Consider the following 13,938-nt stretch of genomic DNA (forward strand, 5'->3'; position numbering starts at 1 on the left):
ACATATTAATAGAGAAGTAAATAAGGATGCAGATAAATTGGCTAATCTTGGAGTAATAGGAATTTATATGGAAACTATCAGCAATTCCCCTTTGATAGAACTGAATCTTTTAAATAACCTCAATTCAACCTAGATATAGAATTAGGAGACAATTAAAAGTAAAAACTTAGTCTATCCCATCCATACTTGGTTCTATAGAGACAAAAGGTAATATTCAAGAAGTGTGCTTGGAATATTGTTTCTCTATATGTTATTTTTTGTATACAAGATTTCTAACAAAGATCTTAGCCCAAGGGATGAGTTTTTTGTAGTCTTAAAAGGAAGAAGAATGGAGAGGAATTTTTACACTTTCAAAATGTCTTCAAATCTATTGGCTGAAATTAAGTAGAGCTAACAATAGTGTACACTACAGCAATGTAATTAATATACGTATATGTAAGGGAAGGTATGCCTTCTCAAAGTCCCCAAATGCTATCAAGGGCAAATGTATTAAATTTAGTTAATAGGACGCTTGTGTCCCAGGCTATACCAAGGGTTTTCTTACCTCATTCATTTTCTCCTGATGCCTACACTTTGAATGGAACAAATTGTACGAATTACAAAAAAATTAAAGAAACAAATTAAAAAGGGCAGAGCTTTTTACCGATTTAAATAAATAAATAATATAATATAGAATAATATAAATTAACTAAATAATGAAAAGTCGAGAGATATGTACAAAAGAGATGTGACTCCTTCAAAATAAGATATAAGACAAAGGAAAGTTCATTTGAAAGAAAATGAAGAGGAGAGGAGATGAGTTAAAAGGATTGGTAGAAGAGGAAGGGAATAAGAAGATATTAGGAAAGCTATCAAATTATGCACTTAAGTTATAATTAAAATATATGACATAACATAAGTGACAAATAGTATAAGGATAAACAAAATAGAAATATTACTTCTTATTATATATTATTTCCTAACAATTATTGAGAATAAAGATAATGGAAGTTTATCATCCCAATCTAAGATCTATTATAATAATTAAATACACCATCATATATGGAAAAAGGAGAGTAGGTAAGAGGGTGGGACTGAGCATCTAAGCAAAGAAGTCTGTGACTTAAATTTAGATGTATCTGATACTACATTTTAAGCAAAGAAGTATATAACTTGGGTTTAGAGTACTGAACTCTAATCAAGGAAGCATATAACTTGGGTTTAGAGTACTTAACTCTAAGCAAGGAAGCATATGACAAGTTTAGATGTAGCAAATATTGAACTCTAAGAAAGGAAGCACAAGACCTTGGTTTAGATGTATCGAGTCAAATACCCCATTGCGACTATCTGATGTTCCCTATGATAAGGGTGATACTTCAAGGAGGTTTTGATTAGGGAAGACAAGTACCTATTGAGGGTCCCCCTAGTCTGACTGCAATATAACCGATATCCTACGAAGAATGAACTATACAAACTTTGATTATAAATGTCAAATCTTTAAAATTAATAAAAGTCAAGTGAAAAATGCTAAAGATAAACTAATAATATGATTATGATTACAAGATTTAATTAAGCTAACCGAGTAGAGACATTACAGTGGTATTAGAGCATGATCCTACCAACTTGCACCGTGAAAGAGGATATAGGAAAATAATTAATATGAAATGCTGCTATGGAGAGTCAATGGAGATTGGAAGAGGTTCAATCATAACTACAACAGCCACCTAATAGTTTGGACTAAATGACATACATCTTTCAAATCAATAAAAGAAATTATCTAATTGCTTGAGGACAAGCAATTTGAGGAAGGGGAGATTGTCATGTCTCCATTTTAAGATAAAATTTTAATAATAATTAGATGATACAATATTATTAAATATAATGATAATAAAATCATAAATTAAAATTAATATAGGCAAGAGCCTACAACACAACGGTAAATTGTGAGCCTCTTATCGAAGAGGTCATGGGTTTGAATATACTCACACTCAATAAATAATAATAATAATTAATCTTGGCTTTGGCCTCTTACCAATCAAAAAAAAAATTTAAAATTAAAATTAATATAAAAAATTTAAAAATGGTAAAAAAATATTATTATTATAGTATAAATAATAACATATATATAATCTATTATTAAAAAAATAAGATTTGAAACAATTAAATTATAATAAACTTACAGTGAATGATTAAATAAATAAAATAAACTATAAGAGAGTATTGTTCAAAGTATGTTACATTTAAGGCAAGAGCCTACAACACAACGGTATATTGTGAGCCTCTTATCGAAGAGGTCTTGGGTTTGAATCTACTCACGCTTCGCAAATAATAATAAATAATCTTGGCTTCGGCCTCTTACCAATCCAAAAAAAAAAGTATGTTGCCTTTTTAAATAAGATTTAATAATAAATGATAACAAACATAAAATAAATATGTAAATAAATAATATAATATAGAATAATATAAAATAACTAAATCTAATAAAAAGTCAAGAGATGTATAATAAAGAGACGTGACTCCTTCAAATTAAGATATAAAATGGAGGAGAGTCATTTGAAAGAAAGGGAGGAAGAGGAAAGGAGAGGAGTTAAAAAGGATTAATAGAAGAGGAAGAAAATGAGAAGAAATTAGGAAGGCTATCAAAATATGTACTTAAGTTATAATTAAAATATATGACATAACATAAGTGACAAATAATATAAGAATCAACAAAATGGAAATATAACTTTTTATAATATATTATTTCCTAGCAATTATTGATAATAAAGATTATGGACATTAATCGTCCCAACCTAAGATCCATTATAAATATTTAAATACATCCATCATAAATGGAAGAAGGAGAGCAGCTAAGAGGGTTGGACCAAGCATCTAAGAAAATAAGTATGTGACTTGAGTTTACATGTATCGGGTACTACATTCTAAACAAAGAGGCATATAACTTGGGTTTAGATTATTGAACTCTAAGAAAGGAAGCATATGACTCGGGTTTAGATGTAGCAAATACTGAACTCTAAGCAAAGAAGTACGAGATTTGGTTTTAGATGTATCGAGTCAAATACCCCACTACGACTACCTGATGCTCCTAATGATAAGGGTGACACTTGATGAAGGGCTTGATGAGGGAAGACAAGTAACCGTTGAAGGTCCCCCTAGTATGACTCATAACCTACATCCCATGAAGAATGAACTATATAAACTCTGATTAATCTCTATTATTAATAGAAGCCAAGTGAATAATGCTAATGATAAACTAATAACTGATTGTATTGTTTGTTTCAAAAATCCAAACTTCCATCCCAGCACTCGGGCCAATGTTACAGAGCTTTTTAAATGTTTCCGACAGTCCTCAACCAAGTTACAAAATAAAAACTAACTAGAACATCCTTATGTCATTTTTATGACAAAAAGGTGCAAAAAGTTGCTTGACAACATTGTGCAACTTCATATTTTTGCATTCCATATCACATAAGAACCCAAACTTGACTCCAATCAACCAAGAATGGACATAAAAGACCTTATTGCACGAAAGAACATCAAATAAAGACAAAATGACAACTTTGGACTCTTGAACCCAATCAGGCCTAGAGTGTTCCTACAAGAAATCCAAACTCTATCTACAAGGAACACATGTCACAGACAACACCCTATCTTGAAATAGACTGATACAACAACAATTTTAAGTACTAAGCATTCCATGATTTTTCTACAATTATGCCACTTGATGGAACAAAAATACAATGCTAGTTGACTTTTTATAAAGGAAACCAAAAAACAGAATAAAAGAAAATTTTGCGAGCATATTTAATCTTGAGGTATATAATGCTATTATATGCCGCACTCCAGAAGATGTAGAAAAGCATAAAAGAGAGATTAAATTGAAAAAACATAATTCCAAAAGTTTCAAGATAGCATAAACCGCTAGCTAAACAAGTAGGGCTTACCAAAATAAAGAAAACTACCCTGAAAACTGAACTTATTGTCTTTAAGCTTAAAAATTTAAATCTATATTTTCAAGGTACAGATACATCATGATTCCAGGATAGCTGTGGAGATTCAAATCCAGACTAGAGTTTTGATTAAGATACTGTTGGTTAACAGTTTGTCCTCCTATTATGGTTTTACAACCTAACTCTTTGATACCCAAGGTTCTGGAGAAACAAAAAGATGTCACCAACAAATGGGTCAGCATATGTGTCAACTCTCAATGCAAGACTAATCTATAAATTGAACGGGCAACAAAACATGAGCAAATTAGGTAAATGGAATTATAGAACCAATTCACTATCAAGTTTGTTGACCCTTTCATTATCAGAAGAAGTTACATTTATAGTTTTCTATCATTCCTCAGTTCTGGCAAAGCAACAGTCACACAATGGAAAGAAAATATGAATAAAACATGAAAATATCCAATCTGCAACATGGTATGAACGTGTGGCATCTTTCCCAGCAACGATCATGATCTCATGACACCTCTGAGAACACCTGGTGATCATTTATCTTCATGCGGCTTCAGAAATCCGGTGAAAATCTACATTCCTTTCGTATTCTGTTGTTGGCACCAAATTCATGTAATTTGTATCTCAACGATCACATCAAATTTGAATTCTAACCGTCGATCTTGAGTCAATAATCACGATTAAAACATAATTATCCTCTTTATTTTTCCCTTGTCACTTCTTCGCAACTATCATTCATACAATATCTTTACCCGATGTGATGATGTGATTCACCAACTATTATTTCATTTCGTAGTTTAGTAGCCTGGAATATTTTGAATTCTTTTTACCCTGCAACCTTGCGATTCCTCTTATTCGCCACTTCACAACTTAAAATGAAAGTTTAGCTAACTGCATGCGATGCTGCGATCACTTTACACTTGATTGTGTAGATCACCTTTTGCATCTTCGCAATTCAAATTCGAAAGTCAGCTTAAACATCTGTGATACTGCAATGATTGTTTAATGTTTAACCATTATCACTTTCGCCAGATTGCAACTTAAAATGTCTTGAATGCTTTTTAGCTGGCGACCTTGCAAAAACTATTCATCTTAATTGTTGTTGTCTCTCGCACTGTCACAACCTTCTTTAAGAATTAACCTTAGCACCTTGTGACACCGCGAATGCATGCTTTCGCTCCATCGCAACATTAAACTTAGGTTACTCTTAAGTACCAGCAATGATGCGATCTTCAGCTTTCGCTGCTTTGCAGCCTTAACTCATGATTAACTTACATTGCCTATGACCATGCGATAGCCTTAAATCTTAACTATCATGTTCATTCTTCGCATCCTCGCAACTTGAAAATCTTCATTTGTTTTGCCACCTAAGATGTTGCGTTAACCGTGTGAAATTGACTGTCCCTTTGTGCGCAACTTCGCGGCTTAAGATTTAACTTGTTCAACTGTGCGATGTTGTGATGACCTTTGATCTAATCTTCATCTGACAATCAAGGAAGGGCAATTGACTTTTCAACCGACCAATGGCATGCATTCCTTTTGGTTTCTCTGCATTCTGAGCTCGATCACTTGTGATATCTTCCATTGAAAAGCAATTACTGCAGATCTTTGTCCTCGAAATCCTTTTAAATCCTTAGATGATGAATCATTGGAGTTTACAAACCACCTTCTCATCAAGGAGACGCTTATAACTAACCCACCGAACCCCAAATCACCTAGCCTTTGACCAGTGCAATGCTTACATGATTTCCCGCATAGGTTAGCTTGAAAGGGGATGATGAGAAGAGAGGTCATTCTAGAGGCATTCTACACATAGACTCAAACTAGACATTGACTTGACTGCAACTTAGACCCAAAAGGAATAGGACTGCAAACTGGGCAACAGATACTAAATCAAAATCAGGTTGCCAACCTGCTGTGTTATGGTGCAGCTTCTAGAATGTTATTAAATTTTTTTAAAAAGTGTGAATTTCTGACTATAATATAAGTCTTTCAGGTTGAGTAAACATTATACTTTCAGACGTGTTGGGATTAACAAATCCTTGATGACAACAAGGGCAATCCTTCTTTACTACCATTACCTTCTTCACTTGCAATAGCGTCGTGCAATCTATCTTCTTTTCTACTGCTTGCTATATTGCTGTCCTGGAACCAGAGGATTAGTGTCAAATCAGGATCAACAAGACCATAAAGCCCTAATACAATAATAAAGATTAAATTAGTAAATCAGAACGTGACAATAATGGAGTTAATTGGAAAAATTTCCATCCCATACCTGTTGAGCATTTCCTTTTCTTTTATTTGTTACCAGAAAATTCTGCCAGCCAATAAATTATTGCCAGATAGGCATCAGCAACTATAAGGCTGTCAAGATATCAAACGATAATAAAGATTTATGATTGAACTTACAATGCTTTTATTCCATACCTGTTGAATCTGTTTTTTGATGCCCACGTCCCTATTATCAGATACTTTCTCATGGAAATACCTGGCATCAATTGTCTTCTCCGCCATTTCCATGTCCCATGCCATCTCATTCACACACTCTTTACTAGGAAGAACTTCTGCAACTGTCTTTTCCATATCAATATCAGTTATTTCTGTGCAAAAATAGCGACTTCGCATAATAGCCCCTTTTTTCACTCCTGTTCTAAATTTTTGAGCTGGTATATTACTTGTCTGTATGCTGCCAACAATTTTACGAGAAGGTACTAATGGTTTGGAATTCCCTGAGCCTACTTCTTGAAAGGTAACACAAGATGTAGAATTAGTTGGAAGCTCCAATACATCATGTTCTTTCCTCCTGATATCTTCATCTTACAACCACAAAAATGAAGCATCAGTATTTTTTAAGTGTAACTGAGATATAGAGAATTTGGTTTCTAAAAAAATGGGAAATTACCTTCTCTGAACATTGTGTCACATTCATATGCACTACCAATATTCCTACACGTCTGTCAAATACATAAGCATCAGATTTTTTTCTGATTAAACACTTTTAGAATATACTCTCCGGGCAATTTGAAAGGCTAGAAAATATAAAACTAAAAGAAACATAGTTTGCACCATGTAAAATCCTAAGTTAATGATTACAACTCACAGTCAGCTATATAGATATACAATTATACATTTCCAAACATAGAATAAAGAAGTTCTAAAAATTTAAGAAACACTAGATGTGATATTTTAAGTTCATCGCACAAATACTTCCAATGCATAGTCTGCTTGAAATCAAAACAAAAGACTGACTAATTGTTATTACAGAACAGTGAGCTAAAAACCTTTCTGTCACTGCCAAGATGATCAGATAAAAACATTTTGCTAAAAGTTTGTTTGTCATCAGACAATCCTGATATCAATCTCTCTGAGTTAGCTGTTGACGCTTGTAGCATTTCCTCAAAATCAGATGTCTTAATGTTTGGCAAACCATTTCCTTCGCCAGCTAAAGGCAGTTCTTCATTCTGTTCATGTTCCTCAACCATTGTTCTTGGAGCTTTGAATTGTCTCTTTGCTTCTGCAGATGTTAAGCCTTTAAATAGTCAAGGATAAAATAATAGACAGCAGTATATAAGAATAAGAGTAAGAAATAGGCAGCAATATATAAAAATATGAATTTCACAAATAAAGTCATTCTACCCAGGCACTCAAATAAAGGAACTAGCTTATGTAAAGATTCTGCAAATTCTGAAACCTTTCGATCAGACTTCTTTTTCAGTCTTTGATTGCTAAGAACGGTATTCTAATAATCTGAATATTGAGGAAGTTTGACACCGATATTTATAATCAGAACTTCTGTACTTCTCCAATGCTGATGCAAGAAGGAATAATTTACTTTGATATGATATTGACTGAGAATATCTCTGATTTATAATTTGAGAACATCTCTGATTTATAATTTGCTGGATATAGATGCTTGAAGGAGCAGACTTAATTTTGTTTGTGTGTCCTTCAAAACTGCATCACCATCCTTCTAAATATCTAGACCAAAAGACATCACCCTCAAAGGGCATGTCCTTTTCCTTAGTCGACTTTACTTATGCCTTCTCATGAATCGGCGATTTCAAGTTTAATTGCAATTAGTCACTAACACATTGTGTTAGGTTAGTGTTAATATCAAATTAATCTGGAAGGTTGCTGCCTCATAATAGGAAAGCAAGGAGTGTATATAAAGCCATTTGTAGATAATTAGAATAAGATTAAATGCGACCCGCACTTCCGGACCTGTGGATTATCAGGTTATATATTTAACAACTTAAAACCTTTTTACATCAAAGACTTTCACAGGAAGATGTATGGGCAGTCTTTTTCCAGAGAAACTGTTAAAAAACTCTAGAATAAAGCAACTTCCTTAAAAATATTAACTAAAAGCTTCCCTGTGGCTTGCATGTTTGGTTGGAATCAATTTCACCTGACTGCCCAACATAATTTAATCCATAAGCTTTCACTCTTTGCAAATTCTAAACAAGAATTGTGATCCATGTTATTTCATGAACTGTGAAGAGAATGTGATATAGATAAAGCCATGGGGGAGAAACAATGCTACCATTATTATAAAAGCAATAGAAAGAAAATAATGACACCCTCATTACATAATATGACATTTATTTAACCTGAAAGGCTATTTCACCAAAAAAAATCAGCAAAAGCAACACTCGCTATCGACTCAATCATTCATAAAACAACAAGATAGTTCTAGGTTGTGCTTAGGCATAATCCTTGTGCTAATATTCAAAGGCACATCACTACAGGAACCACTACATTGTGTTACAATCAGGGCAACACAAGGATGTGTATCCCACCTTTTCCCCCAATTTTGGGGATGGCTATCTCCCCCAATGAATCGGCAATCCAACTCGCCCGCACTGCAAGTTCATTGGGGACACCTTGGAAATGATGGAGATGCAAGAACATCTTGGGGACGCCATGCATCTCTCATCCCTAGGCAGACAAACAGGCTTAATTATTAAAAAACTTTTATTTTAAATTATTATGCTAAGCGTCAAACCCTAACAGTAAGTAGGCCCCATCCATGCCCTCTAACCTCTATTAAACCCTTAAAAATCCTCACATTCACTCACAATTTCATTACATCAGTTAGATTGAAGAGGAGCTGCAAGTGCAAGAGAGATGAAGAAAGTGACTGAGGTGCTGCAAGTGCAAGAGGGGTGGGAAGGAGCAAGAAGAAGGGAAAGAAGAGGATTCTACACCAAGTTGGAAGGATTTTTCAAATACAAAATACAATTCTAGGATGGATTTCACGATTTGTTTTTGTTTTGTAAGTTTCAACTTTCTTTTTCAGAACTTTATTTTGATAATAATTCCATGGACATAGCTGCAAATGCATTTTTATATTTCATCGCAATGTTGGTTGTTCCTTGTTCAGATTATCAAGACTCAGAATTGAAAATTACATTCTAATTTCAAAATTGTCAAACTAGGCTGAAACTCAAAATCTGAATTAATATTGCTTATTGCAGTGCCCCAATGAGCTCTCATGGCCTAACTGAGGATGAGGTAGAGGTTCATAGTGAAAGTATTGAATCTAAATATGCACCTGACACTAGGGGGTGACCATGTGTCTGAGCTTGAACTTGAATCCCAAACTAGTTTCAAGATCCTGGGCTTCTTGGTGTGAACTTTGAAGTCTAATAGATGTCTTTGAAATATTCCCTTGTCCATCCATCCTTCTTCCTGTCTTGAAATTCTTCAGAGGCAATGAAGTCCTAGTTGTGTTTGTTTTCCTTGTATGTGAATGCTATTTTATCTTATACCATTTGAACTCTTCCTTCAATCTTGATCTTTGGAAATCCTAGGTGGTTGTAGCCATAGTTCAAAATATTGTTACTAGCAACTTATTGCAAAGGGCGAAAAAAAATATTGGAGATGAATCAGCAACTTATCGAGAACTTAAAAAATACTTAAAATTATAAATGCATTTCTTTTTCCAAATTTCAATAAGAAGATGCATCTAATGAGTCAATAAATTAGTAATCAAAATAAACAAGCTGAGTTTAGAAATATTTGAATGTAAATAGGGTACAAACTAGCATCCTTGTGGAATGCAGATAGTAGGCAGCCATAGCCTGATAGTCTTAACTCTGAATCAAACTCAAAATAGCAAATTCTCTTTGTAAAACTATAAGTAAATACAAGTACAACATCAAAATGGTCTACATCTTTATCTTCCCCTTCCCAACAACTCTAGCAGAAACCACTAGAGAGGTAGGTCTAGTCCTAGAAGTCCGTTGTGCCTGTGCCTCCTCCCTCTGCAAAACTAGTTATGACTCAACTTATATCATCGAACACAACAATAATCATAGTATACCAACAATATCATCCAACACACCCCCCCCCCATCAAAAAAAGTTGCATTCTAGACAACAAGTATAACTATACATCAAGTAATATCCAAGAAGATTAAAAACAAGAGTGTAATACACAACTCAAAGTTGTAGTGTACTCCAACAATAAAATTGGGCTCTAGGGGAAACACCCCAACGGACTCAAGGGGCAGTACCCCCATCAGGATAGAGGTGTTTCCCTTATGACCCCTCCCTATATTCCAAGAGGAAGCACGCCTGGGGGTTCCCTTTGACACTACAAGGAGCCCGACTAGGGGTGCTATCCCCAGACCCCCACAAGGGGTGCTGCCCATAGACCACTACAAGGAGCACTACCCCTTGACCCCATTGGGGGCACTACCTATACACCCCTGCAATAGCACCAAAATACACATTCCAGACCCCCACAAGGGGTGCTGCCCATAGACCACTACAAGGAGCACTACCCCTTGACCCCATTGGGGGCACTACCTATACACCCCTGCAATAGCACCAAAATACACATTTGATCATGCTTTCTTCATTTTACTTTTTGATGAAACTCCTAAACTTTGAAAAACTTTGAGCTTCGATTAAACTCTTAAACTTCACACTGGCAAGAGACGGGAGACTAAAACTAGAACACTAAAACGAGAAAATTGGGGTTCCTATTTGCAATGGGATGATGTGTGATAATGTTACAACACGTTGTTGATTTTGAATCAATCTAAGTCATTCATTGTACTTGGAGCCTTTATATAAAGCTTGCTCAAATCATTTGTAAAGGAGATTTCAATAAAACTATTGCCAAAGTAATTGCAAATTTGTTGTTGATTTCATAGTGAATTACTTGTATTATTTTCTATTGTTGCATTGTTTCAACCATAGTTCAACTTCTCGTTCTCGGCCACTTCTCGGTGAGGCCAAAAAAAAATTCTCGGCAAATATCGAAGAGAAATCAGCAACTTCTCGGGAAAATATCGGGAATTTAAAATATGACTTTAATTTAATTAAAAATGCATTTTTTTCACAAAATTCAATAAGTAGATGCATGTATTGAGTTAGTAAATGAGTAAACAAACCAAACAAGCTGATCTAGATATATATAAATGCAATAAGTAACAAAATTGCATCCTCATGTAGAATGCCAATGTAGTCACAGTCTACAGACTCTGAACTTTGAAACAAGCTACAAATAGTAAATACTGAATTGTCTTTGTCAAAGACTCAAAATATAAGCAAATACAAATGTCAAGTTCAATATGAAACTAGTCTACTTCTTCCTCTTCTCCATCCCAGTAGCTCTAGTAAAAACTATGGGAGAGGGAGGGGGTCTAGCAGCTCTAGCTGTAGCAGTCGTCTATGGTGGTGTTGGTGTTGGCCCTGGCAAGGACTCCTCATCATCCTCATCCTCACTATCACTGTGCTCACTATCACTGTCCTCAGACTTCTCATGCTCACAACCCTCCTAAATGTTGTCTAGTCCCACTATAAAACCACCCTCCTCCATAGCCTCCCTCTCCAACTCATATATCTCATCCTTAGTGAACAGTGAAGGCTGCTCCTCTACTGTCCAGTATGTCATCCAGATCAAGTGGCTCAGTTGTTGCTGCTATCAATGGATCAAGTGACCTTTCTTATGCGCAACTTGAGGTTATAATGCACAAAGACAAGGTCATTTAGGCGTTTTTGTGCCAATTTGTTCCTCTTCTTTGTGTGAATAGATTCAAACAAGCTCCAATTACGCTCACAACTAGATGAGCTACAAGGCTGACATAAGATGCGAAGAGCAAGCTTTTGCAGATCAGGGACATTACCACCCCAATTTCGCCACCAAGCATCTGCAAGATAAATATTAAAGAGTTAGAAAGCAAGATGAGGACAAGTTTATGTAGCTTATTTATCTACTTAACATGCATGTGAGAGACTCGAAATTCCAAATATTGTACCTGGTGTCTAAGTCTGTCTGCCTCTCTTTGCCAAGGCTAAGGAGAATAGTTTGCCCGTTGCATTTTGATACACTTCCATCTCGGCCACAATAAGGTCTCTCACTACAATGTCGGGTACCATCCTCTGCATGCATTCACTAAAGCCCTCCATGACCTCTCCATTGGAATCTGCATATGATGGAGAGAAGCAGTAACAAGGGTTGAAGAAATACCCTACTGCATGAATGGGTTGGTGGAGCTGATTGCTCCACCTCCTATCAAGAATATCCCATAAGGGCTGAAATTTTAGGCTCTCTCCCTTGTACTTATTTCTTACAGCCTCTTTCGCCCTATCCATGGCCTCATAAAGGGACCCCATTGGGGTTTGTTCCCCATCTACCAAGCGGAGAACCCTAACCAAGGGCTTCACCACCTACAATTGAAAAGTAGAAAACAATTATTAATCAGAGAGTAGGGTTATAAAATAGTAATGAAAGACTTGATTAATAAATACCAAAAAAAAAATCAAATTTTGAAGTTTCCAACTCACATCCACAATTTTTGAAGCTCGCTCAAAAAACTGGACGTCAAACACAATGCGTGCAACACTCTGCCCATCGACCTTCTTTGAATAAATTGACTGTAGCCATTTTGGACACACAAACATCTGCCTCAAAGGATTCATATGTTTAAGAACACTTTGCAACATTAAAAAAATAGTTGCAAATCTTGTGACCACGGGTCTAACCAACTCCTCATCTTTGGTGTAGTCTCTCATCAAGCGAAGGACCCAAAGGTGATTGTAGATATATTTTGTTATCGTCCTTGCTTCCTCTACAACCGATTTCACCCAATCCAATTTCCCTATATCCTCCCAAAAAAGGTCAATAACATGCGCTGCACAAGGAGACCAAAAGAGTGTGTTATGCTTTTCTTGTAAGATCCTAACCGCTGCCACATATGCTGCTGCATTGTCGGTTATGATTTGGACCACATTTTCAGCCCCAACCTCTATCACAATATTCTCTATCATTCAAGCGAAAGTCTCAACCGTCTTTATCTTGTCCGAGGCATCCAAGGATTTAAGAAAGATCACTTGATCCTTGCAAAAAACTAAAAAGTTGATGATGGTACGGTTTCGTCCATCCATCCATCCATCTAAAAGTATGGTGCAGCAATACTGTTCCCATTCTAACCTTTTCTCTTCAACCACTTCTTTGCCCCTAAAAACAACATCTTTCAACAATCTACAAGCACAACATAAAAAATGATATTCACTTTAAGTACACGAGTTTGATTAAGAAAAATTACTTTTAACAAAAACAAGTAAATTGTAAAACTATAAAAGTATTAAAGTTTGAAACAAGTGAATTACCTCCCACTCAAGGCTGCAGGAGTAGGTGGTTTGTAGCCCTTTCCTGCTACTGTACAACCAGTCACATAATTCAGAAAATATGGACTTGCTGCAACATTGAAGGAGAGCTTGTTAAAAAACCAAAAATCAGCACATTGAATGTCAAATTGCACATGCACATCACGGTTCCATCTAGTACCCTCCAATGATGGTTGTGCTCCAGGTGTGTTTCTATGCACAAAATAACCATCAATACAAGAGCTTTGCGGTCTACTAGACCCAGTAGAAGTGGAAGTTGAGCACGAGGACCCGCCACGAGTAGGTGCATTCCATACGCGGATCCTTGGGCCACGAAAAGAGCCCACTATCCCCTCAATTGCTTCTTCTTCTTCATCAAG

At 35.6% G+C, this 13,938-nt stretch overlaps 1 protein-coding gene across 1 annotated transcript in view; it reads right to left on the reverse strand.

Annotated features, from left to right (window-relative positions):
* Window positions 1-13,938, reverse strand: part of LOC149542508 (5'-3' exonuclease family protein) — a 157,711-nt gene that overhangs the window by 33,942 nt on the left and 109,831 nt on the right. The window contains exons 9-13 of the mRNA XM_089797444.1: window positions 7,220-7,467; window positions 6,841-6,892; window positions 6,366-6,754; window positions 6,214-6,255; window positions 6,020-6,083 (exon numbers count right to left, since the gene is read on the reverse strand). Of these exons, the coding sequence (XP_089653570.1) occupies window positions 6,020-6,083; window positions 6,214-6,255; window positions 6,366-6,754; window positions 6,841-6,892; window positions 7,220-7,467 (795 nt within the window). The remainder of the gene's footprint in view (window positions 1-6,019; window positions 6,084-6,213; window positions 6,256-6,365; window positions 6,755-6,840; window positions 6,893-7,219; window positions 7,468-13,938) is intronic.

This window comes from Cupressus sempervirens, chromosome 8 (assembly GCF_028749045.1).
Source record: "Cupressus sempervirens isolate cs-2001-9-10 chromosome 8, ASM2874904v1, whole genome shotgun sequence".
Classification (NCBI taxonomy): Eukaryota; Viridiplantae; Streptophyta; class Pinopsida; order Cupressales; family Cupressaceae; genus Cupressus; species Cupressus sempervirens.